This window comes from Hypanus sabinus, chromosome 7 (genome assembly GCF_030144855.1).
Source record: "Hypanus sabinus isolate sHypSab1 chromosome 7, sHypSab1.hap1, whole genome shotgun sequence".
NCBI classification, from domain to species: domain Eukaryota; kingdom Metazoa; phylum Chordata; class Chondrichthyes; order Myliobatiformes; family Dasyatidae; genus Hypanus; species Hypanus sabinus.
This window is the reverse complement of record NC_082712.1, coordinates 96,269,539-96,293,168: the sequence shown is the minus strand read 5'-3', so window position 1 is coordinate 96,293,168 and position 23,630 is coordinate 96,269,539. Positions and strand designations below refer to the sequence as shown.

Below are 23,630 nucleotides of genomic sequence, written 5' to 3'. Positions count from 1 at the left end.
TGGAAAAGAGGGAGAAATACTGAACACACAATTACGAAAATGCAAGATGGAATTAATCAAGTTGAAGAGTGGGGGACAAAGTGGGGTGTTAAATTTTCAGTGGAGAAGACAAAAACCATGTTCTTTACAAGGAAAAACTCAGGGGACTTAATCTGACTCTGTATGGAAGTAACCTGGAGAGAGTTAAAAGTTTTCAGTTTTTGGGAGTACACTTTGACTTGAGATTAACATAGAGAGAACATGTTAGATATGCAGTTGCTAAATGTAAAAATGTGATAAATGTCATGAGGTGTCTTGCTGGTCTGGAATGGGGTGCTGATTTTGCATCACTGAAGTATATTTGTGTAGCGTTAATAAGATCAAGGTTAGACTATGGAAGTATAGTCAGCAGCAAAATCTGTGTCAGCAGAACTGGATATCGTGCAAGCTCGGGCTCTAAGGGTGTGCTTGGGAGCGGTTAGAACTTCCCCAGTGTGTGCACTCCAAGTTGAAGCAAATAAAATGCCATTGGGGCTGTGACGTAAACAGCTGGAGGCCAATTACTGAATTAATTTAAGGGGGCATGGTGATAGCCATCCTACAAGAAGGGTGTTGGAGATATGTTGGGAGAAGAAAGGACACAAAAAGAAAGTTTTGGCTGGACAGGAGAGCAAACAGCAAAAGATATGGGTGTTGTATGATAAAGAGTTTTGTTCAAGTATAGAATAGCCTGTCAGACCTTTCTGGGTATTAGAAAATCCCTCTGTAGATTCGGAATTGCTTAAGATTAAACGCAGTAATAACATGGCTGATATACTCAGTGACTATCATAGGTATAGGGAATGTAAATATAAAGACGTACAGATTTTTACGGATGGATCAAAGGATCCAGAAATGGGTGCAACAGTGTCTGCAATTGTTGTGCCAAGTTATCAAGTGGAAATTAGCAAGAGAACACTGGATTGCTTGAGTGTTTTATGCAGTTGAAATGTTTACCATAGTATTAGCACTAGAATGGAGTGAGCAGGTTGATTGTAATAGTATTGTGATACGTAGTGATTCTGTATCAGCCCTTGCAAGCATTGAGGCAGGTACAGCTAAAGTATACCAGGATCTGCTTTATGAAATCCTGTTTGCAAATTCAAGACTGGCTAGTTCCAGCACATTCAGATATTATGGGAAATGAGACAGCAGATAAGCTGGCAAAAGCAGCAGTCAGAAAAGGATCTGTAGAGGTCAATATTGAACTATCAAAATCAGAGGGGAAGAGCATAGTGTGGAGGAGGATAAAACAACAGTGGCAGTGACATTGGGATAGAGCAATAAAAGGAAGACATTTACATTCAATTCAGAACAGAGTAGATATGGGAAGGAGTGGGGAGTAAAGCAGAAGGAGCAAGTAGTTATAAGTAGATTGAGAATTGGGCACAACAACCTTAATGGTACTCTGGCCATCATAAATAAACATCCGACAGGTTTTTGTGATCTATGTCAGGAGACTGAAACAGTAGAGCATATCTTTATTTCATGCAGGAAATTTGCACAGGAAAGACAACAAATGCTACAACAATTACGCAAAATAGGCCTGGTAGAGAACAGTGTTAAAGGTTTATTGGAATGTGGGGAGAGTGATCGGGGAGGAAATGGTTATTTAGTTTTTCAAGGGCGACGGGACTGGAAAGACGACTTTAGGCAGTCAAGTGAATGGACAATGAGGGACAATAAATCCTGTAGATGGTAGTAATGCAACCATGTGGATACCAACTGCTGTAAAAACTCAAGGAAGAGAAAGAAGCCTCTGGCAGCTGGATTGTACCTGTCCAAACCTCCTGTCTGTATCCCTTCCCTTCACCTTCCTCCTGGAGCCTTGCCTCGCCTCAACTGGAGCCTTGCCTCGCCTCAACTGGAGCCTTGCCTCGCCTCAACTGGAGCCTTGCCTCGCCTCAACTGGAGCCTTGCCTCGCCTCAACTGGAGCCTTGCCTCGCCTCAACTGGAGCCTTGCCTCGCCTCTCCTGGAGCCTTGCCTCGCCTCTCCTGGAGTTTCACCTTGCCTCACCTGGAGCCTTGCTTCGCCTCACCTGGAGCCTTGCTTCGCCTCACCTGGAGCCTTGCTTCGCCTCACCTGGAGCCTTGCTTCGCCTCACCTGGAGCCTTGCTTTGCCTCACCTGGAGCCTGGCTTTGCCTTGCCTCACCTGGAGCCTTGCCTCGCTTTGCCTCGCCTGGAGCCTTGCCTCGCTTTGCCTCGCCTTCACTACAGTCAAGTTCAACCACCGGAGCAAGATAAGGAACCGTCTTTTGTTGTTTTGAACTGTCTCTGTGTCCACGCCTTCACTAGGTAGGTCCAGCCATTTTGCTGCTACCTACTGTTGGGAACTGTCTGTGTCCACGCATTCACTAGGTAGGTCCAGCTGTCTGTCGCTACCTTGTGTTGTGAACCATCTCGTCGTATTCTGCATTCTGTGTATGAGACCCGGCCCTATGTCCTGTTTCCAAGCAGGGGTCCCGGCTCGGTGTATCACAAGGCTGTGTGCTTAGCCCCCTGCTCCACTCACTTTACACTTATGACTGTTTGGCTAAGCACTGCTCCAGCTTTGAGCAGCACTCAGTTGGAGATTGGAGATCAGAAGCCTGAGAAGATGTAGTTCACTCAGGTTCGCCAATTGAGCAGAAAGGCAGCGACTCGTGGTAGTTTGGAGCTTTAAGCATTTGGAATTGATTAGCAAGAACAAATTAAAGTAAGTCAGGGCATGTGGAGAGGCCATTGTCAGAGCAGCCGATTTTGGAGTGGCAAGATAGAGTGGAGATTTTGAGGCTTTTGATCTTTGAGGTTTCAGTCAGAGAAGGCAAAAAAGTTGCAGGTAGAGCTTTTTCTCCCCTCCCTCACAGTTTATTGTTTTTCCTGTTTTATAGTAGGCAGCATCAGCTGACGGCTGTTAACATTCTCAACAATGAAATGCAGCAGCCTCTGGCCACCTCAGTCCCACTCCCAGCATCTCACAGGCCCTCTTCTCTGCGGCCCGACAACCTCTGCTACTAATGCTCCCACACCCGGACCTGAACTGACTCCCGCCTTCAGACCCTCACAGGCACCCACGTCCATACAGGAACTGAGAATTCCACCACTGGGCAGATATTCTGCTGATCTCGATAGATGTAGAAATTGTATTACCCAAAACGAGCTGACATTTCAAGCCCAACTGGTTGCTTTGGTGATAGTGTGCGAAAACTGACGTACATGGTCAATCTTCTAGATGAAACTCCATTCAGCCAGCTCATTGCTTTACAGGAGCAAAGGTATTTCACAGCCCAGTTGTTCTAACGTTTCATGGCAGAGTTAAGGAGGGTTTTTGATCTTCCAGTACGGGGTCAGGAGGCTGTCTATCGACTCTTGCACCTGTGCCAAGACAGAGGAACGGTGAGAACATATGCAGTTAAATTCTGCACGCTTGCAGTAGAGATGGGTAGGAATGAGAGATCTCACATTACTGCCTTCCAGCGTGTACTAAATGCAGAAGTCAGCATTAGATCGCTGTCTGGGATGAGCAGGATAGTGTGAATGACCTGATTAATCCAGCTATTTGAGTTGATGACCGGGTAACAGTGTGGCGCGGGGAAAGAATGCTTCAAGCTTCCTATCTGATTACCATCTTTCCTCGCCCGCACTCCCTCCCGCATCACCCAGCACCCAGTCCACGGATGAGCCTAGGATGCATGCACCTGTCTCAGGAGGAATGAGAACGGTGCAGGAGAACAGGTTCCTGCCTCTACTATTGCGATCCATGACACATCCGAGCGGCACGTTCCAAGCGTCCAGTAAAAGAGAATCCCCGCCAGCAGGGAGGGGAATCCTGGCGGGTCGGTTCTCTCCTCAGTCAGCTTCCCCTGATTCTGTAATGCCTGCAGCTTCTTTCTCATGGAGGTCTCAGACCCATGAACTTCAGGCTTCTCCAGTGCAGCTGGGAATATAGTGGACATCTCTCTCGTTCAAAGTTCCAACTCAGGAATTAAGAGAAAAGATCAATTTCAAGGTGCTGGGTGGTCAAGCTCTGGGAACCAGCCATATCCACCTTTCCACCCAACCCCTCCAATTGATGCCATCATGAAGAGATGTCTTTCTATCTGGTTGGATCGCCTGAACTGCCACTGGTATTTGGTCTCCCATGGGTTACGTCAGGATACCCAGGGATTGATTGGTCTCTGAAAATACTCCAAGAGTGGGGACCGGTATTCCTGTCTATTGTCTGGATTCAGCTCAAGCTCCGTTCCACAAATTCCCTGCTGTCAGCTAAGGATATGGACCTGTCTGGGATTCCAGCACAATATGCGGATCTCCTTGAGGTTTTCAATAAAAGGATGACCACACCCTGCCCGCACACCGGCCATACGACTGTGCAATAGACCTCCTACCTGGCCCTAGTCCTCCCCAGGGCGGGCTCTTTTCCCCCTCATCCTCAAACGGTGGCCATGGAGGAATACGTCAAGGAGGCATTGGCCATGGGGTTTATTTGCCCGTCAACCTCGCTGGCAGCAGTGGGCTTTTTTTGTGAGCAAGAAAGATGGCAAGCTCCATTCCTGCATCGATTATTGGTCCCTGAACAACATCACTGTGAAGAACCGCCACCCTCTTCCCTTGCTGGCGTCTGCGTTTGAACATCTCCAGGGAGCTATCACATTTTCCAAAATTGATCTGCGCAGTTTGCAATCTGGTTCGCATAAGAGAAGGAGAAGAGTGGAAAACAGCTTTCAACACCTCTAACAGTCACTGAGCACTTAGTGATGCCTTTTGGTCTGGTCAATGTGCTGGCTAAATTCCAGGCCTTGGTTTACGATGTGCTCAGAGACATGTTGAACCAGTTAGTGTTTGTGTATTTAGATGACATCCTTATCTATTCCCGCTCTCATCAGGAGCACGTCCCACGTGTCTGGAGAATACACAGACCTTCTTGAAAATGACCCATAGGCCAAGCCTGAAAAATGTGAATTCCATAAAGACCAGGTGTTGTTTTTGGGCTATATACTTGTCCCATTCAGTGTTCAAATAGATCCTAGTAAAGTTCGGGCAGTTGCAGAGTGGCCCAAACCATCTACATTCAAACAGGTACGACACTTCATGTGGTTTGCAAACCTTTATCGCTGCTTCGTCACAGTTTCTATAAATGCACTCACCAAGGAGACATCGGCAGGATTCCATTGGATGGACGGTAACAACCAGCAGTTTTGGAGCTGAAGTGATATTTCACCACTACCCCATCGCTGCAATGCCCAGACCCATCTCAGCCATTCATTCTCAAGGCGGATACATCTGACGCAGGCTTTGGAGCTGTTCTCTCACAGCGCTCGTCTTGGGGTAGTCAGCTGCACCATTATGCCATTCTTTCCTGTCACTTTACTCTGGCAGAGAGGAAGTATGATGTTGGGAACCAGAAATTTCTGGCTGTCAAGGAGGCTCTGGAGGAATGGTGACACTGGCTGGAGGGGGCAGAGCATCCATTCTTGCTCCAAGCAGATCACAAGAGCCTCGCCTACATTCAGGATACAAAGAGACTCAACTCGTCAAGCCCAGTGGGCTCTCTTCCTCACACGGTTCAATTTCGTCCTCGCCTATCATCCCAGCAACAAGAATATAAAGGCAGTGTTCCATGTTTCCCAGCTCAAGCCGGTTGCTGCTTCTCCCCTGGTCCCAGTCACTCCACCTCTCCATCCTCCCCGCCTAGTAGGTGGTTCCCTTGTCTATACTGTGCGGTGCTTCCTGGCATCCCACTGGGTACGTGGTAAGGTCCAGTACCTTGTGGACTGGAAAGAGTATGGTCCAGAAGCATGTACATGGTTCCTGACAAAGGACATCTTGGACAAGTCGCTCATCTGGAACTTCCAGCGGACCCAGATCTGTGGCACCTCAGGAGCTGCACCTAGAGAGGAGGGCCCTGTCACAACCATGGATTCAGCAACACAGCAGATTCGGCAATTGCACTCGTGAATATGCATCCATTAGTCTCGCGAGACCATGGATCTGCACCTGGAGAGTCTTCTCCAGAGTGCAGGCCTTGGCAAGGTTGTATAGAAGACCGGATGTTGCTCATACAACAAGTCTCCCCTCTCCACGCCACCGATGTTGTCCAAGGAAAGGGCAAGGGCCGATACAGCTTGGCACCAGTGTCATCACAGATGTTGCCAGAATGAGGTTGAAGGCAACGTCGGACTGCCTTAGGGACTCCAGCTCCGGATTTGTCCTCAGGGTTTACTCCCGAAGCCTTTCCCATGAGTGGGTATGGCCGCAAGGCAGCGGAGGTTTGAAATCAGAGTTTTCCCTCTCTTGAAATCAGAGTCAGCTAATTATTATTTAATTGTGATAGTGCTTAACTCCATTCTTTCTATCATAGGCCTTGTTGAGACTTGAACCCAGTACAGCAAAGCTTTGTTGCCCGCTCGAATTTGGCCTTGCCTGAGGAATTGGACTGTCGAGTCAAATGATTCTGAAGATTGCAATATTCATTTTATATTTAGTCATTCCTTTCAGCCGCAATGTAGGCTTTATTTAACACATGACGATTTTAGTTAATGGAACCTGGTGACGGGTAGAGTGGCATTGACTTAATGCAACCCATGCAGATTGCTGAGGAGGAGGGTTTGCTGTCCTGATGCAAATTAAGGTGATAAAACCACAGGGTCTGACAAGGTGCCTCTTTGGACCCTGAGAGTTACAAATGCAGAAATTACCAGGGCCCTCACAAAGATACTTAAATTATCCTTGGCAATAGGTGGATAGCTTGAGGATCGATGGATAGCCAATGTACTTCCACTGTTAAAGAAATGCTCTAAAAATTAGCCAGGAAATTGTAGGCTGGTGAGCCTGACATCAGTACTGGGAAAGTTATTGGAAGGTATGCTAAGTGATCAGATATTTGAATATATGCATAGTCAGCATGGCTTTGTGAGTCATAGGTCATTTCTAACCAATCATAGAGTTTTTTCAGGAATCTACAAGGAAAGTGGATAAAGTCAAGGTGATGGATGTTGTCTGCATGGACTTTAGTAAGGCATTTGACAAAGTCCCACATGGGAGGTTGATTAAGAAGGTTCAGTTGCTCGGCATTCAAGATGAGGCAGTAAATTGAATTAGATGTTGTCTTTGTGGGAGAAGCTTCTGACTGGAGTGCCGTGGGGATCAGTGCTGGGTCTGTGTTGTTTGTCATCTATATTAATGGTCTGGATGGTAATGTGAGCAACTTGTATAGGCATCCGTTAGTCTCGTGAGACCAAGTTTTCCAGTACGCAGGCCTGGGCAGGGTTGTATGGGAAGACCAGCAGTTGCCCAAGCTGCAAGCCTTCCCCTCTCCACGCCACCGATGTTGTCCAAGGGAAGGGCACTAGGACCCAAGCAGCTTGGTACTGGTGTCGTCGCAGAGCAATGTGTTGTTAAGTGCCTTGCTCAAGGACACAACACGCTGCCTCAGCTGAGGCTCAAACTAGTGACCTTCAGATCACTAGACCGATGCCTTATCCACTAGGCCACATGCCAACACTGCGATTAACTGGATCGGCAAATTTACAGAGAACACCAAGACTGGGGTCATAGTGGGCAGCAAGCATGGCTATCATGGATGGTAAGGGTGTTGGGTGCTTTAGTCTCAGTGCACAGTGATGGGAGTACGCAGTTCAAATGGTTTGGCATGGTCTAGACAGGCCAAAGAGCCTGTTTCTGTGCTGTACTTCTCTATGATTATGAACTCTGAACTTTCTGTAAACTGGAAAGACTGCAGCTGAGATTGCTGTCAACTGAGATTGCAAAAGTTGCCATAGTAGGGTAATTAGCTAGAGATTAGTACAGATCTTGGTTAATTTTACATAATAGTTAGAATTATTAGATAGTTCAGGTTGACATGAGAGATAAAGACAGGCTGGATGACAGGAGATGTTGGACCACAAACTGTTAACCTGTATTCGCTTCAGTGATGTGTGACTTTAGTCTCAGGAATGCAGGTACTGCCCCTGTAAGAGACCGGATGACACTCCGGTTTTCAGAACACCACTATGTTTCAGTTTACAACCACAAAGATCTTCCTTTCCATCACTCTTCAAATGTTCTACTGCAAACATGCAGTCTACAAATGATAACGGCTTTGATGAAGGAGCAGGCTTTTACAAAAATCAAAGGTCTATCCCTGCTGGTGCTGCTCATATTTTCTATTTGGTTCAGTTATGTTTCCTTCTCCTCTTTCAGCTTTGCATGTGCCAAGCTAACACCATTCCTGCATTCTGTCAAAGAACAAGTATTTCATGTAACCTTTTCCTCAACCCCCACAAGAGCAAATTTTCCCAAAGCAGCTCCACCAGTTCAAGGGAATCAACACTATAAAACCACAAGAACGCCAGCCTTGATGGTGGACAATATGTCTGAATCCATTTGTACATAAAAAGCTGTAGATTGCCAAATCAGTTTGTTTTCAGCTGCTGAAGAATACCTAGTTTGCTTGGTCTTATTTGAAGATATTGCAACTCTTATTCATGCATATTGAAAGGTTCTCCAATGCTTCCTTGTAGACTAAGTTTATTATCTTGGGCACCAGCTGGATAGTTCCTCACTTTGTCAATGATGTGTTTATCTCCTGCCAATCTGGACTAATTATTTTGAATTTGAGAATTTTTGTGTACCTCCTAAGGGTGGTATACAAAATTACAACTCTAAATGTTACTCAGCAGTTTATTTTGTCAAATTCTCCTTATTCCCTCTCATTGAATTTTTTGAAGAGGTTACTAGGAAAGTTGATGAGGGTAAAGCAGTGGATGTTGTCTATTTGGACTTCAGTAAGGCTTTTGACAAGGTTCTACACTGAAGGTTAGTTAGGAAGGTTCAATCATTTGGTATTAATATTGAAGTAGTAAAATGGATTCAACAGTGGCTGAATGGGAGATACTAGAGAGTAGTGGTGGATAACTGTTTGTCAGGTTGCAGGCCGGTGACTAGTGGTGTGCCTCAGGGATCTGTACTGGGTCCAGTGTTGTTTGTCATATACATTAATGATCTGGTTAATGGGGTGGTAAATTGGATTAGTAAGTATGCGGATGATACTAAGATAGGTGGCGTTGTGAATAATGAAGCAGGTTTTTCAAAGCTTGCAGAGAGATTTAGGGCAGTTAGAAGAGTGAGCTGAACGATGGCAGATGGAGTTTAACACTGATAAGTGTGAGGTGCTACATTTTGGTAGGAATAATCAAAATAGGACATACATGGTAAATGGTAGGGCATTGAGGAATGCAGTAGAACAGAGTGATCTAGAAATAATGGTGCATAGTTCCATGAAGGTAGAATCTCATGTGGATAGGGTGGTGAAGAAAGCTTTTGGTATGCTGACCTTTATAAATCAGAGCATTGAGTATAGGAGTTGGGATGTAATGTTAAAATTGTATAAGGCATTGGTGAGGCCAAATTTGGAGTATTGTGTACAGTTCTAGTCACCGAATTATAGGAAAGATGTCAACAAATTAGAGAGAGTACAGAGATTTACTAGAATGTTACCTGGGTTTCAGCACCTAAGTTACAGAGAAAGGTTGAACAAGTTAGGTCTTTATTCTTTGGGGCGTAGAAGGTTGAGGGGGTACTTGATAGAGGTATTTAAAATTATGATGGGGATAGATAGAGTTGACGTGGATAGGCTTTTTCCATTGAGAGTAGGGGAGATTCAAACAAGAGGACATGAGTTGAGAGTTAAGGGGCAGAAGTTTAGGGGTAACATGAGGGGGAACTTCTTTACTTAGAGAGTGGTAGCTGTGTGGAATGAGCTTCCAGTAGAAATGGTAGAGGACGGTTTGATTTTTAAAAAAGAAACTGGATAGGTATATGGACAGGAAAGGAATGGAGGGTTATGGGTTGAGTGCAGGTAGGTGGGACTAGGTGAGAGGAAACGTTCAACACGGATTAGAAGGGCTGAGATGGCCTGTTTCCGTGTTGTAATTGTTATATAAGTCTCATTGATTTATTGTTTTCTATTAATTCAGTTCAATGCTAAATGTTGAGGAGTGGGGCATGGAGTAGTTGGGTCATAGGTAAGTAATTTCTACAGAAGTACCCCTGTGAAGAGCATTCCAACTGTCTGCATTACATTTGTTATGGGGGGAGGGTTACTGCACAGGATCAAGGTAAGCTGTAGAGAGTTGTAAACTTAGCTAGCTCCACCATGGGCACTAGCCTCTGTAGTAACCAAGACATCTTCGAGGAGTGGTGCCTTGGAGCATCCATCATTAAGGACCCCCACTACTTGTCATTGTTACCATCAGGAAGGAGGGCCAGGAACCCAAAGGCACACAGTCATCAATTCAGGAACAGCTACTTCCCCTCTGAAATCTGATTTCTGAATGGACATGAGTACTACCTCATACTTTTTAAAATTTGTTTTTGTACTGGTTATTTAATTTAACTATTTAATATCCATATATTTACTTTAATTCAGTTTATTTTCTATATGTTATGTATTGCATTGTACAGCTGCTGCAAAGTTAACAAATTTCATGACATATGCTGGTGATATTAAATCTGATTCTGATAATACAGCTCCTCTACAATAGAGCAACGAGACACATTGGCTAATAACTTTGCAGAACACCTGTTTATTCCCAAAAGATAACATTGAACTTCAAATTCATTTTAATTCTCCATCCCACTCTCACTTTTAACTTCCATCTTTGGATATTAAACAATTCTAATAAAGCCAATGTGAGCTCAAGGAATAATATTATAGCTTCTTTCAGGCACTCTCCTCAAGACTCAAATGAATTCATACATTTCAAATAAGCAGCTTTTAGAAATGACCAATTCTGCGGAAAAACTGGGGTGATCAAAGAGTTGTGTATTTATGGAAGGCAGATGATGTTGCCCCTTTGGATCCATTGACTTTACAGTGGGGAAGCATCAGTCTGTAACACATCTTTGTTTCACTCTCCACAGGTATGCTTCTCTTTCTGAGGTGTTCAGTATTTTTTTAATTCCCAAAATCTGCAATATTTTTTAATCTTCTATGACTGTTCAGTTTTGATGTCAGTTTCTTTCCCCCTCTATAGAAGCAGCCTAACCTGGGAGTCACTGTTACTGCATGTCAGACCTGCTCCCACAGTCACCATCCAGCTTGCACAAGCAGGCTCCTCCCAGTCTCCACCTAGCTAACAAGATTCACCTGCCGCTCACTCCAAACTCATCACCTGCAGTCTATTTAACCCCAGTTCTCATGCACAGTTCTTGTTCACCCATTGAACCAGCCAGCCTAAACTAGGTGCTCCCCACTTTCATTCTCCTTGCCTAAAGTTTACCGTGTTTCCTGTTGTGTTTTGTTTCTGTTCTCTCTTGTTTTGTGTTTCCTCATGGTTTGTTATACTACGGTTTATTTGCAAAGTTATTGTTCAGTGCTAACTTGTCTCCACTGCTCCACTCTTGGGTAAGGCCTCCTCTACCTTTCCTGACAGGATGAAAAAACACATTGGTTGACCTAGCAGAGTTTGCTTACGTGAAGGATGTCATCCTCTGACCTGAGTACATTATCCAGAAGCAACAGGAAGCCATTGACTATTGCCTCCCCACTCTCTCCCTTGATGCGGGAACTGTACCAGTCAACCTCCTCCCTCTGAGTCCCAGAATCCCATGCCCAAACACTTCAATGTATCTTCAATGCAATGCTGCAGATCCCCGTCCCAGTGCATCTTACACTGAACTCCATCTGTCTCTGCAGTCTACAGACAAGGACAAGATCTCCTTCCTCATCTCTCTTGACTGAATGAGTTCTGACCTGGTCCACTACCAACTGCAACATTAAATGTAACAGGGACGTGGCAGGAAAACGAACCCAAGTGCAGGACTCCGACGCGGAGGCAGAATCTCTGTAGCGAGTGTAGGATCAGGACCAGGCTGAGTCAGGACCTGGGAAACTTAGTTTATGAAGAGATATGGGGTTGAAGGCTTGGAGCAAGGTTCCTCTCTCTCTGATAGTCGACCAACAATCTGGCAAGGGCTGACTGGAGCTGTCAGAGTTTTATCCTCTGGTGATTGAGAGGATTTGGGAAAGATTGGGAATCAAATGTGGGGATTAAGGACCAATTAGGGAGGACAGGGAAATGGTGGGGAATGCCAGCCAGGACCATGACATTAAAACTCTGATTTGCCACAACTATCAGGATTTGCTGAGGTGTGCTGGGTTTTAACCATTTGGGAAGCGGAAGGGGGGCAGTGGATCTGATACTGCATGTGCTGGATTTCATAACGGAATGCAGGACCATGGCAGTGCAGTGGTTTGTAATGCAGAAGCACTGCTAGCCTATTACCAGCACGGCCTCTTGGAGAGATTGAAAGATGAGCTGTCTACTTGGGAGATGTCCACCAACATCAAAAGCCAAAACATTTGGCTCTCTATATTGACAAGCACCCTCCATCATCAGCCATCATCAGCCATTCCCAGAACCATTTCAGGCTTTTAGACCTGTTACATACCCGGTAACTGGGTGTCTTTCCAGTAAATATAGAAGAATCCGTTGGAGTCTGGTGGTACTATTTTCAAACAGTGTTTATTAGTAAAATATACAAATCAATATCAACAATGCAAATATATAGATAATACACGTTAGCAATACTAAACCTAAAAGTGTGGGTATAATAATAATTAATAATAAACAAGCTCTATCAATGTCTAGGGGATAATAAATTGTCATATGTGAATGTAAAGTTCAGTTTAGTTCATACGTGCTGAGGTAGTTGTTGGTGGTTTTGTTGTAATTGTTGGAGAGAGAGAGAGAGGGCAAGCAAACAGTGACAGCTACAGTCAGTCAAACCTTCCTTTACATTCTTGATCCGTCGATGTGTTGTTGTGGCCACTCAGGTATGACCCCTCTGTCCTTCAGCTAGACCATTCTTCTGTGGTGGACTCGTCACCCAGGCAAGGGTGGACACACACACACAAGCCCCCACCAACCCTGCTATAACACTGTGAGTTAAACTGACCGATCCTTTGTTCGGTCTCAGATGCTTCACACCTTCTCATGGGTTCCAACACTCAAGCAGTGCTCACTAGTGTGTCTCCTGGTGCGTCTGAGGGGTGTCTCCCCAGACCTCACTTTTATCCCCACTCACGGGGTCTCAGGTGTCAATCAGTTTTGAATGGCTTAGCCCATCAATCCAGCCCACTCTGGCTGTCCACTGAGGAATTTTAATGAACAGAATAGCCGAAGATAAACGACCTTTGCAGAAGACATAACAGTAAATCAATGGCCTCTCCTCTCTCTCTTATCAGTAGCAGATATTCTGGCATGTTTTTGTTCCATCTCTTTCTCTCTCATTAGCAGCATGGCAACAGTAACGGTTTGTAATTCTCCCAGGGGAGGGGACATGGGCAACTCTGCACCCTTCTGCCCATCGGAGCTGTTCATCCTTCGCCACAGACCCATATCACCAATGCCTACAGTACCCATGCAGTCTCGGAGAGCTCCTTTAATGACCCAAGACCGCGAGCATCGCTAAGAAATACTTTCAGCACCTACTGCAGAGCAGCAAACCAGCAATACATCAAATGCCCATTGTGTCCAGGAAACGTTGTCTCCAGGTAGAGTCAAGGGGCTTCCTATCTGGCAAACACACCCCTTGTTCCAGCACCATAGACCATCTGACTCTGTCAGCTCTACATGCACAGGAGGTTCTGATGGATTCCAGCACAGCAGACAACTCTCTAGATGGGACTTCGTGTGCACCTAGGACTCCCTACACTCACCACTTTTACATCATAGTCATTGGCTGATATCCCTTGGAGTCTTGGGTAGTGTTATGTTAGTTCTTTAACAAAGACAAAACTATGGATTTAAAAAATAATGAGCACACCTTTATTCGGACATAGATATGAAGGCTTCTACCTCCATACTCTAGCATCACTTCCACTTCCAGGTGAACCACTCGTGTTGCACAGTGGGAACTGAAGTTCTTTATTATGTACACACATAATAACACATCTTCCCCTATAAAGAAAAACAAAATCACAGTACAATGTCCTCATAAAGCTGAAAGGAGCAATAATTCTTTCCATAATGATATTTACATTAACGTCAATTGAAGTGAAGTTGATGAGAGACAGATTTTGAATCACAGCTGCATGATGTGGAAGCAAGATGGGTGTCTTCTTCATCACGGTCATTCTGTTCAGCACTGGCATCTTGACTGTGCTGCTGCTGTATCTGGTACAATATCTATGGAAGGTGGAGTTCTTGTGCTTCTCTTGCATAAGCTCTCTGGATTTCCCATGGATGCTATCATGAGTTTTCAAGTTACATCAGATAAGCATCTGAGCCCCTCAAAGACATCTGCATACTCTTTATTGAGTGTTGCCTGGTCACCACTGGGCTGTGAAGACACTAGGAAAACTCTTTCTATCAGATTCGCATGCAGTCAGACCTAATACTGGCTGTACTTGCTTTTCAACAATCAGTAATTGTGCCTTTAAGAGCTATCCTTTGTGCTTGAGGGTCAATATACAGCCTCCTTTTACTGGAATGTTCTCTCCAGTATAGCCTGCCACTTTTAACTTCACATGGTACATGTTGCCATTTACTTTGAAAGTCTTGTCATCATCCATGGACAACAGATGTACCTGGGTTCTGGTGTCAAGCTTAAATGGAATTACTGTCTCTTCGCAGACACTGGAACAATCCATTCTGTTTTACCAGCACCAGCAGTCTGCAGAGAATCTACAAAGACGTCCTCAGTTTCCTCAGCAGCCACATGCACCTTTCTCTTGTAGCTTTGCAGCACTTTGTGAAATTATTCCTCTTCCCACAATTATTGCAGGACTTTCCATAAGCAGAAGATGTCTTTGGGATGTGCCTACCTCTACGTTATCTGCATTTACTGATTGATTGTACCTCTTTGCTTTGCTGTTGCTTTAGGAAATGCCTTGTGCTCTGCCCCTCTGTTTTCACAGCATGCACTGATGCTTCTGCCCTGTGTAGCTCTTTAGCTTGTGCTGGTGTGGTCTCCACTGCCCTACGCATATTCACAACCTTTTCTAGCATTAAATCTTTCTCATGGAGCAAGCTTCCTCTGAGAACATTATCTGGGATTCCACAAAAAATTTTATCTGACTAGTGAGCCTCAAGTCTCCACACTCACAGGATTTATTTAGTCTGTGAAGCTCAGCTAAGTACTGGTCAAAGCTAACACCTTGTTTCTATTCAGAGAAGAATTTATCTCTCAAGCATGATGGCTTTACTTGGGGACAAAATGCTCCTCAAATTTTATCATGAGTGTCTAATGTCAAGGCTGTCGCATCAATTTGAAAGCTGTTGTAGATGTCCAAAATGCCTTTGCCAATTCCGTGTAGAAAGATGGACATTTTCATTTGTTCCTCCATCACACTGACATGGCTCACAGCTAAATATATGTAGCAACACACAAAATGTTGGAGGAAGTTAGCAGACCAGGCAGTATCTATGGGGAGGGGGGGGATTCAGTCGACATTTCAGGCTGAAACTCTTTGGCACACTGGGATCTGAACTTCTTCATCATGTTCACACATAAGAACACAGATAATCAGAGCACAGACATGGCATGAGCACATCACCATTGGAGAACATTGTGAGTCTGTGAATTCCTCCTGATTGACGCACTCAACACTCCTCTCATCCTGGTTACTCCTGACTCACCATTCTCAATCCTCTTCAACTGTTTATCCGGTGCACTGCTAAGTTGGGAACCCACTTGTTGGACTACCTGCCTACAACCTGAGACCCAAGCCATGAATGATTATATCACCAAAGAGCTACAGTATATCTTCATTCAGCCATCCCGGTCTCCAGCAGATGCAGGATTCTTCTTTGTCTAAAAGAAAGATGCGAGGGGTGGGGTGGTCTTTGTCTCTGCATTGACTACTATGGACTCAACAAAATCGCCAATAATTACTCCTACCCTCAGCCCTTGATAGTTAGCACATTTGAAACCCTCTGCAGCGTCAAGATCTTCAAAGAACTGGATCTGCAGATCACGTACAACCTGATTCACATCTGCCAGGGAGATGATTGCAAGATGACGTTCATAACACCTTGTAGCCATGATGGATATTTGGTGATGCCTTTTGGTCTTTTCAACAGTCCAGTTGTTCCTCCAGACTTCATTAACAAGATCCTCTGAGACACGCTACTCTCACCTCACTCATCAAGTCAACAACTTCATGGATAACCTGGTCTGCTACCGCCATCAAGAAGCTTTTGAGGAGCTCAAGACACTTCACTACCACTCCTATTCTCTGTCATCCAAACCCCTCTGGAAGCTTAATGATAGAGGCAGATGCATCTGACATGAGCACTGTTCTCTTCCAGTGAGGACAGGATGGGAAGACACAGCCTTCTGCAGGTTCAACAATACACCACACTGTTATGAACTAGGAGACATACAGCTATTCACCAAGCCCTTCCCGATCTGGACTGACCACCAGAACCTCATATCCATACAGCAGATCCACAAGCCCAACCTATGTTAGGCTCACTGGATATTCTTCTTCAAACAATTCAACTTCACCACCTCCTCTCAACCCATTTCCCAGTTGCAATGGAGACCAATTCTCACCCCATCATCCCATCCCCACAGATCCTTACACTGATCATCTGGAATCTTGAGAGCCAGTCCCTATAGCTTGAGCCTAACCCAACCAGCACACCAAACAATGTCAGTCTTATACCTCCCAGCTTACACATCCAGGCACCTCCCTGCCATCACCCAGCTAACAGGATCTACCTGCTGCTCATTCTAGACTCATCACCTGCAGCCTATTTAACCCCAGTGCACATCCATAGTCTTTGTTCACTCATCGAACTGACCAGCCTCAACCTGACACTCCGAGCTTAGACTCCCCCTGCCTAAAGTTTACCCTGTTGCCTATTGTTCAGTTTCTTCACTCACTCATTTTGTGGCCTCTTGTGGCTTGTTATTTTGCCATCTGTTGGTAAAGGTATTGCTCACTGGTAAATCATCTCTGCTTTTCTGCTTCAGGGTCATGCCTCTTCTACATTTCCTAATACTGCTGTGATGAACAAACTTCTTCCCTCTTTCTCACTCAACACCACTGTGGAACTTCCATTGCTTCTTGATCTCCAACACATCACAGACATTCCCCTTCTTCTTCTCTTTCCTGCAACTCAAAACACAACTGGTTTCTAAATGCTCCCAGTTCTGGAGAGAGCGTATTTATCTAAAATGTGAAGTCCAATTCTCAATCCGCAGATACTGCTTTCCATTTTTATTTCAGAATGATAACATAAACAGTCAAATGTATTGAAATGGTTGACTCTCTTGTCCAGCATTGTGTTAATAAAAAATGTTATCTCAGGACAATATCGTCCAATTTCCCCAACAATGTCCCAACAGGATTCTCCACATGCCATTCCCCTATGTATCTGATATAGTTGAACAACGGACACTATGGAGCCATGGGGGAGGAGCTGGCCAAAGTTAACTGGACGGATATCCTAGCAAAAAAGACAGTGGAACAACAATGGCAGGTTTTCTTGGGAATAATGCACAAGGTGCAAAATCAGTTCATCCCCCGGAGAAGGAAGGATTCAAAGGGGGGAAAGGGGCCACAGTGGTTGACAAAGGAAGTCAGAGATTGCATAGCATTAAAAAAAAAAGGAAGTATGACAGAGCTAAGGTGAGTGGGAGGACAGATGATTGGGAAATTTTTAAGGAACAACAGAACTTAACCAAAAAGGCAATACAGGGAGAAAAAATGAGGTACAAACGCAAGCTATCTAGGAATATAAAGGAGGATAGCAAAAGCTTTTTTAGGTATGTGAAGAGAAAGAAGATAGTTAAGAACAATGCTGAGCCCTTGAAGAATGAATTGGGTGAAATTGTTATGGGAAACAGAGAAATGGCAAAGAATTTAATAAGTACTTTAGATCTGTCTTCACTAAGGAAGACACAAGCAATCTCCCAGATGTATGGATGGGCCAAGGACAAAGGGTAACAGAGGAAATGGTGACTAGTGGGGTGCCATAGGGCTCGGTATTGGGACCTCAGCTGTTTACAATTTACATCAACGATTTAGATGAAGGCATTGAGAATAACCAGCAAGTTTGCTGATGTTACTAAGCTGGGTGGCAGTGTGACATATGATGAGGATGTTAGGAGAATTCAGGGTGACTTGGATAGGCTGGGTGAGTGGGCAGATACTTGGCAGATGATGTTTAATGTGAATAAGTGTGAGGTTATCCACTTTGGGAGTAAGAACAGGAAGGCAGATTATTATCTGAACGGTGTAAAGTTAGGTAAGGGAGAAATACAAAGAGATCTAGGAGTCCTTGACCGATGAACAAGTATTGTGTACAGTTTTGGTCTCCAGGGTTAAGGAAGGACATCCTGGCTGTAGAGGAAGTGCAGCGTAGATTCACGAGGTTAATTCCTGGAATGTCTGGACTGTCTTACGCAGAGAGGTTAGAGAGACTGGGCTTGTACACGCTGGAATTAAGGAGATTGAGAGGGGATCTGATTGCAGCATATAAGATTATTAAGGGATTGGACAAGGTAGAGGCAGGAAATATGTTCCAGATGCTGGGAGAGTCCAGTACCAGAGGGCATGGTTTGAGTATAAGGGGTAGGTCATTTAGGACAGAGTTAAGGAAAAACTTCTTCTCCCAGAGAGTTGTGGGGGTCTGGAATGCACTGCCTCAGAAGGTAGTGGAGGCCAATTCTCTGGATGCTTTCAAGAAGGAGCTAGATAGGTATCTTATGGATAGGGGAATCAAGGGATATGGGGACAAGGCAGGAACCGGGTATTGACAGTAGATGATCAGCCATGATCTCAGAATGGCGGTGCAGGCTCGAAGGGCCGAATGGTCTACTTCTGCACCTATTGTCTATTGTCTATATGGAAATTGAAGCACAAGGTTAAGGGTTTCTCACACCAAGAAACAGTCGTGATCAACTGCCACTTAGCACCAAACAGCAGAAGGCAATCTGGCACATCATCCTGTAGCTGTTCTTTGAAATATGTTTCCTGTTTATCCTTTCTAAATCTCTTAACGCTGCAAACATTTATTCTTCCAAGTATACCACTTCTCAAAGTCACTCCTGAATCTGCCAGCACCTCTCTTACTGCAGTCATTTCAGCAATCTAATCAGGTTTAATATCACCGGTACATCATGAAATTTGCTGTTAAGTGGCAGCAGTACATTGCAATAGATAATAACTGTGAAGTACAATGTATGTATGTACACACAAAATAGTTAAATTAAATAATTAGCACAAAAATTAGTGAGGTCGTGTTCACTGCATCAATGTCCATTCAGAAATTGGATAGCAGAGGGGAAGAAGCTGTTCCTGAATTGCTGAATGTGTGCATTCAAGCTCCTGTACATCCTTCCTCATGGCAGCAATGAGAAGAAGGCATGTCCTGGGTGATGGGGATCCTTAATTTCCAGTAAATTACAGGCTACTGTGTCAGAAGAAAAATTCTACTTATCCACTATTTAATCTTTGCTGCTGTGTGATTGATTAAATTGTAACTGATGATTTACAGATGAAGTTGAAGCCAGTGTTGATGTCGAACTCAGGATAACGAATCAGAAGTTTTCAGCAGAGCTGGAGGACGAGAACTCACCAGAATACAAAAACTTCTCGAGAGACTTTAAAAATCAGGTTAGTCAAGTGCCATCCCTCCTGTATTTACTGTGCTCCCAATGGTAACATGTATCAGCTTAACATTACTTCCTTGCTTTCACAATCATTCCCTCCATGTATTAAAGTTATTTGATTATTGATATTTTTCCTGTCACATCCACATTGACTTTCTTTAATCAGTGCCAATTGACGAAGTGACTGTTAATTCAGTCTAATCATTCCTAATAGAATCCTCCCTATTGTCAAATTGAAATTAACTGGTCTGTAATACAGAGTTGATCCCCAACCTCTTTTGTTGAACAAGGATGTAACAATGCAATTTTCTGATATTAAGACATCAGCTGGAATCTATAGGTACTTGGAAAATTATGGCTCATGTCTCTGCAGCTTCCATCAGTAACCTTAGATGCATCTTATCTGCAATATGTAACATATCTACTTCAAATGCACCTGGTCTTCCCAGTACCTCCATTGTAAAACTTTTTACCCATCCAGAATCCAGATAAAAACATTTGGTGCCGTAGTTACAGTCGCCATCATCTTTCTTGGTGTCAAGTAATACTTACTGAGTATCTTGGCCATGCCCTTTGCCTCTATGAGCAAATTTACTTTTGGTCTTCAATTGGCCCAGTTCTTCTCTTGTAACTTTTTCTTTCCCATTTACATACCTATTTTGGATTCCATTTAATGATTTCTACCATCCTTATTTTGATTGTCTCAGGTATTTCATCTCTGAGCTTTCTATAATCAGTCTTGTTTCCACTGGTGTATTCAACCTGAGATCTTTCATATGTTCCAATAAAACAGAAATACTGATAACACTCAACTAAACAGGCAGCATCTGTGGAAACAAACACTAAGCTAACACTTACCATCAGGAAGGTACAGGAGCCTCAGGACTCACACAACCAGGTTCAGGAACAGACACTACCCCACAACCATCAGCCTCTTGAACAAGGGAAAATGTCACTCAACTTCACTTGCCCCATCATTGAAATTTTGACACAACCTATGGACTCACTTTCAGTGACTCTTCACATCATATTCACCTGGAGCACATCCCCCACCCCCACTACTGTTCAACAGCACTTTTATCTGCCAAACTCTGATTCCAATTTAACCTGGGAATGTCCTTTCCTATAAATGACACTTAGTCTGGAGAGTACAGTGTTGAAGGCAGAAACGTAGTCAATAAAAAGCATTCTGCAAAGATGTCCTAATGCTCCTGGAGTTCCAGAATGATGTGGACGGAGATGGTGTCCTCGGTTGATCTGTTGCCATATAGGCAAACTGGTGCTGGTCTAGGTAAGTGGGGTGGCATTCTTAATGTGAGACATAACCAGTCTCTCCAGGCATTTGGCTGCTATGGGGGTGAGTGCCACCGGTCTGTACTTGTTGAGGCATGTTACTGCTGCCTGCTTCGGGATTAGTATGGTTCCTGTTAGGAAACAGTTAGGGAAAGAGAGGTTATTGATTTCAGTAAAAACCTCTCGCTGGTCAGCACAGCTGCTCTTTGTGTGTTGATACTGCAGAGATTACATCTCACCTTGTGTGCTCATTGTCAGCACTGTATCTTCCTCGGGTGCCAAGGCCTTCATCACTGGTTCGTTGTTGTCCCTGTCGAACCGAGTAAAGAAATTGTTTAGCTCCTCTGCTCGTGTGGCATCACTGTTTGCAGGGCAGGAGATCTTTCCTTTATTGTCAGTGATGGACCTGTTGCCTTCCCACACGCACCAGGGGTAGGTGGCATTATTGAAGTGTGTTGTTTGTAACTTGGTGGTTCTAATGCCTCTTTAACGGTTTGACTTGGCTTCGCTGCATGCTGCGCTGTCATTGGATCGGTGACCAGCATTCCGAGTTCAGAGCAAGTTCATGGCTTCAGATTCAGGAATAAACGGATGTTTTCCCCAGGTCCCCTTTAAATATTTTCCCTCTCAGCTTAAATCTATGTCCTCTGGTTCGCTACCCTGGAGAAACGGCAATGCTCATGCATGTTATCTACACCCTTCCTAATTTTATATCATTATTATGTGCTGTGTTGTATGACGTGGGTGATCATGGTCTCATGACCATGATTGTTCTTGCCAAATTTTTCTACAGAAGTGGTTTGTCATTGCCTTTGTTACGTATTCAGGCAACAATAAATATATGAGTTCGGCAAGGGCTTTTATAACAAACAACACTTTTATTGAACACTGAAAACAAACCCCCCAAAAGTAAACAAACACTAACGTAACCGGAAATCAGCTCTTAAAGCGATGTTGCAAAAACAGTTCTTTTAAGTAGGATTGCCACAAGTTCAAAATGCTCATGGTTCATTTAAGGGAGAGACTTTTTAAGACGATTTAAATTCTCTTTCACGTCGTTTTGCTTCGATCCCCGACGTCGAACTTTTCCCACGAAGAATTTTACGAAACAGACCGGCTTAAAGGCACTGACCTTTCCTTCCACACTATCCTCAATCCTTTCTGGTATTCCCAGGGATTAACATGAGAATAGTCAATGAAATCCTTCCGAATAAGGATCAAACAAAGATCGAGCCTGTTTCACCGTAGAAATCGATTCTCCTCGATCTTTAACTCCCGAACTCCGATTTTCACTCTCCACTGATTCTCAAACTAGCAGTATTGTAAAGAACCTGCTGGCAATGACCTTTTAAACTTTAGGTATTAGATAAAACTTCATCTTTCAACTAAACTGCGTCATCACATTAAATCACGCAGTGGCATGAAGTCAACTTGGCAAATCCAGCCACGAACTGCCCCTCCTCACAGGGTGGGGTCTTTCTTTTATAACCTGTAAAAAAAAACCTGTCACATGATCTCTACTGGCGGGAAAATGACATCACTACACCATCACAAGACCATTACCTCAAGTCCAGTATAGCTTCAACCCCAGTCACGTGACAAGGGTACCACTGTCATGTGTCACGATTACGTAACACCTCCCTCCAAAGAAAACATTTTTGGTCTGACAAGAACAAAATTTTTTAACAATTACTTACAAGAAAAACAAATGTATAAATTTTATAACATACATAATATACAATACCATCATATAACATCTTACAATACAGTAGAAGTGTTACAATTGAAAAAAAACCCACTCCATAAAAAATTGCATTGTACATTCAACATCGAGATAGACAATCAGCAACCACATTATCTTTACCTTTAATATGAGTTATCATAATATTGTACTCTTGTAACATCAAACTCCAATTTAATAATCTTCTGTTTTTGTTTTTCATCTTACTCAGAAATACTAACGGATTATGATCAGTGTAAACAATAAGTGGTTTTTGAGTTGTACCAAATTATACCTCAAAATATTCCAAAGCTAAAACAAGAGATAACAATTCTTTCTCTATTGTCGAATAGTTTCTTTGATGCTTATTAAATTTCTTAGAAAAGTAAGCTACTGGATGATCAACCTCATCACCCTCATTCCTTTGCATCAATACAGCTCCTGCAGCCTCATCACTAGCATCCACAGCCAATGAAAAAGGTTTCTCAAAGTCAGGTGCCTTAAGCACAGTTTGTTGACATATCATTGTTTTCAATTTTTCAAATGCTTCTTGACAAGGCACTGTCCACACAAACTTCACATTCTTCTGCAGAAGGTTAGTTAATGGAAGGGCAACATTAGCAAAATTCTTACAAAATTTTTGATAATATCCTACCATTCCCAAAAATCTTCTGAGAGTTTTTTTCCCCGTTGGAGTGGGAATCTCTAAAATTGCCTGAACTTTTGCCTGAACAGGAGCTACCTTACCTTGACCCACAACATAACCAAGGTAAGTCACAGTGGCATGTCCAAATTCACTCTTAGCTAAATTAATAGTTAAGTTAGCTTTTGAAAGCCTTTCAAACAATTTCTCCATCGCAATAATGTGTGCTTCCCAAGTATCATTTCCTGTCACTAAATCATCAATATAAGCATCAGTATCTTTCAATCCCTGAATCACAGAGTTAATCATCCTCTGGAAAGTACCTGGGGCATTCTTCATCCCAAA

General features: G+C 43.8%; 1 protein-coding gene across 1 annotated transcript in view; it reads left to right on the top strand.

The window, feature by feature from the left end:
* LOC132397503 (uncharacterized) overlaps positions 1-23,630 on the top strand; it is a 64,860-nt gene that overhangs the window by 29,401 nt on the left and 11,829 nt on the right. The window contains exon 3 of the mRNA XM_059976332.1: positions 19,515-19,633. Coding sequence (XP_059832315.1) covers positions 19,515-19,633 — 119 coding nt within the window. The remainder of the gene's footprint in view (positions 1-19,514; positions 19,634-23,630) is intronic.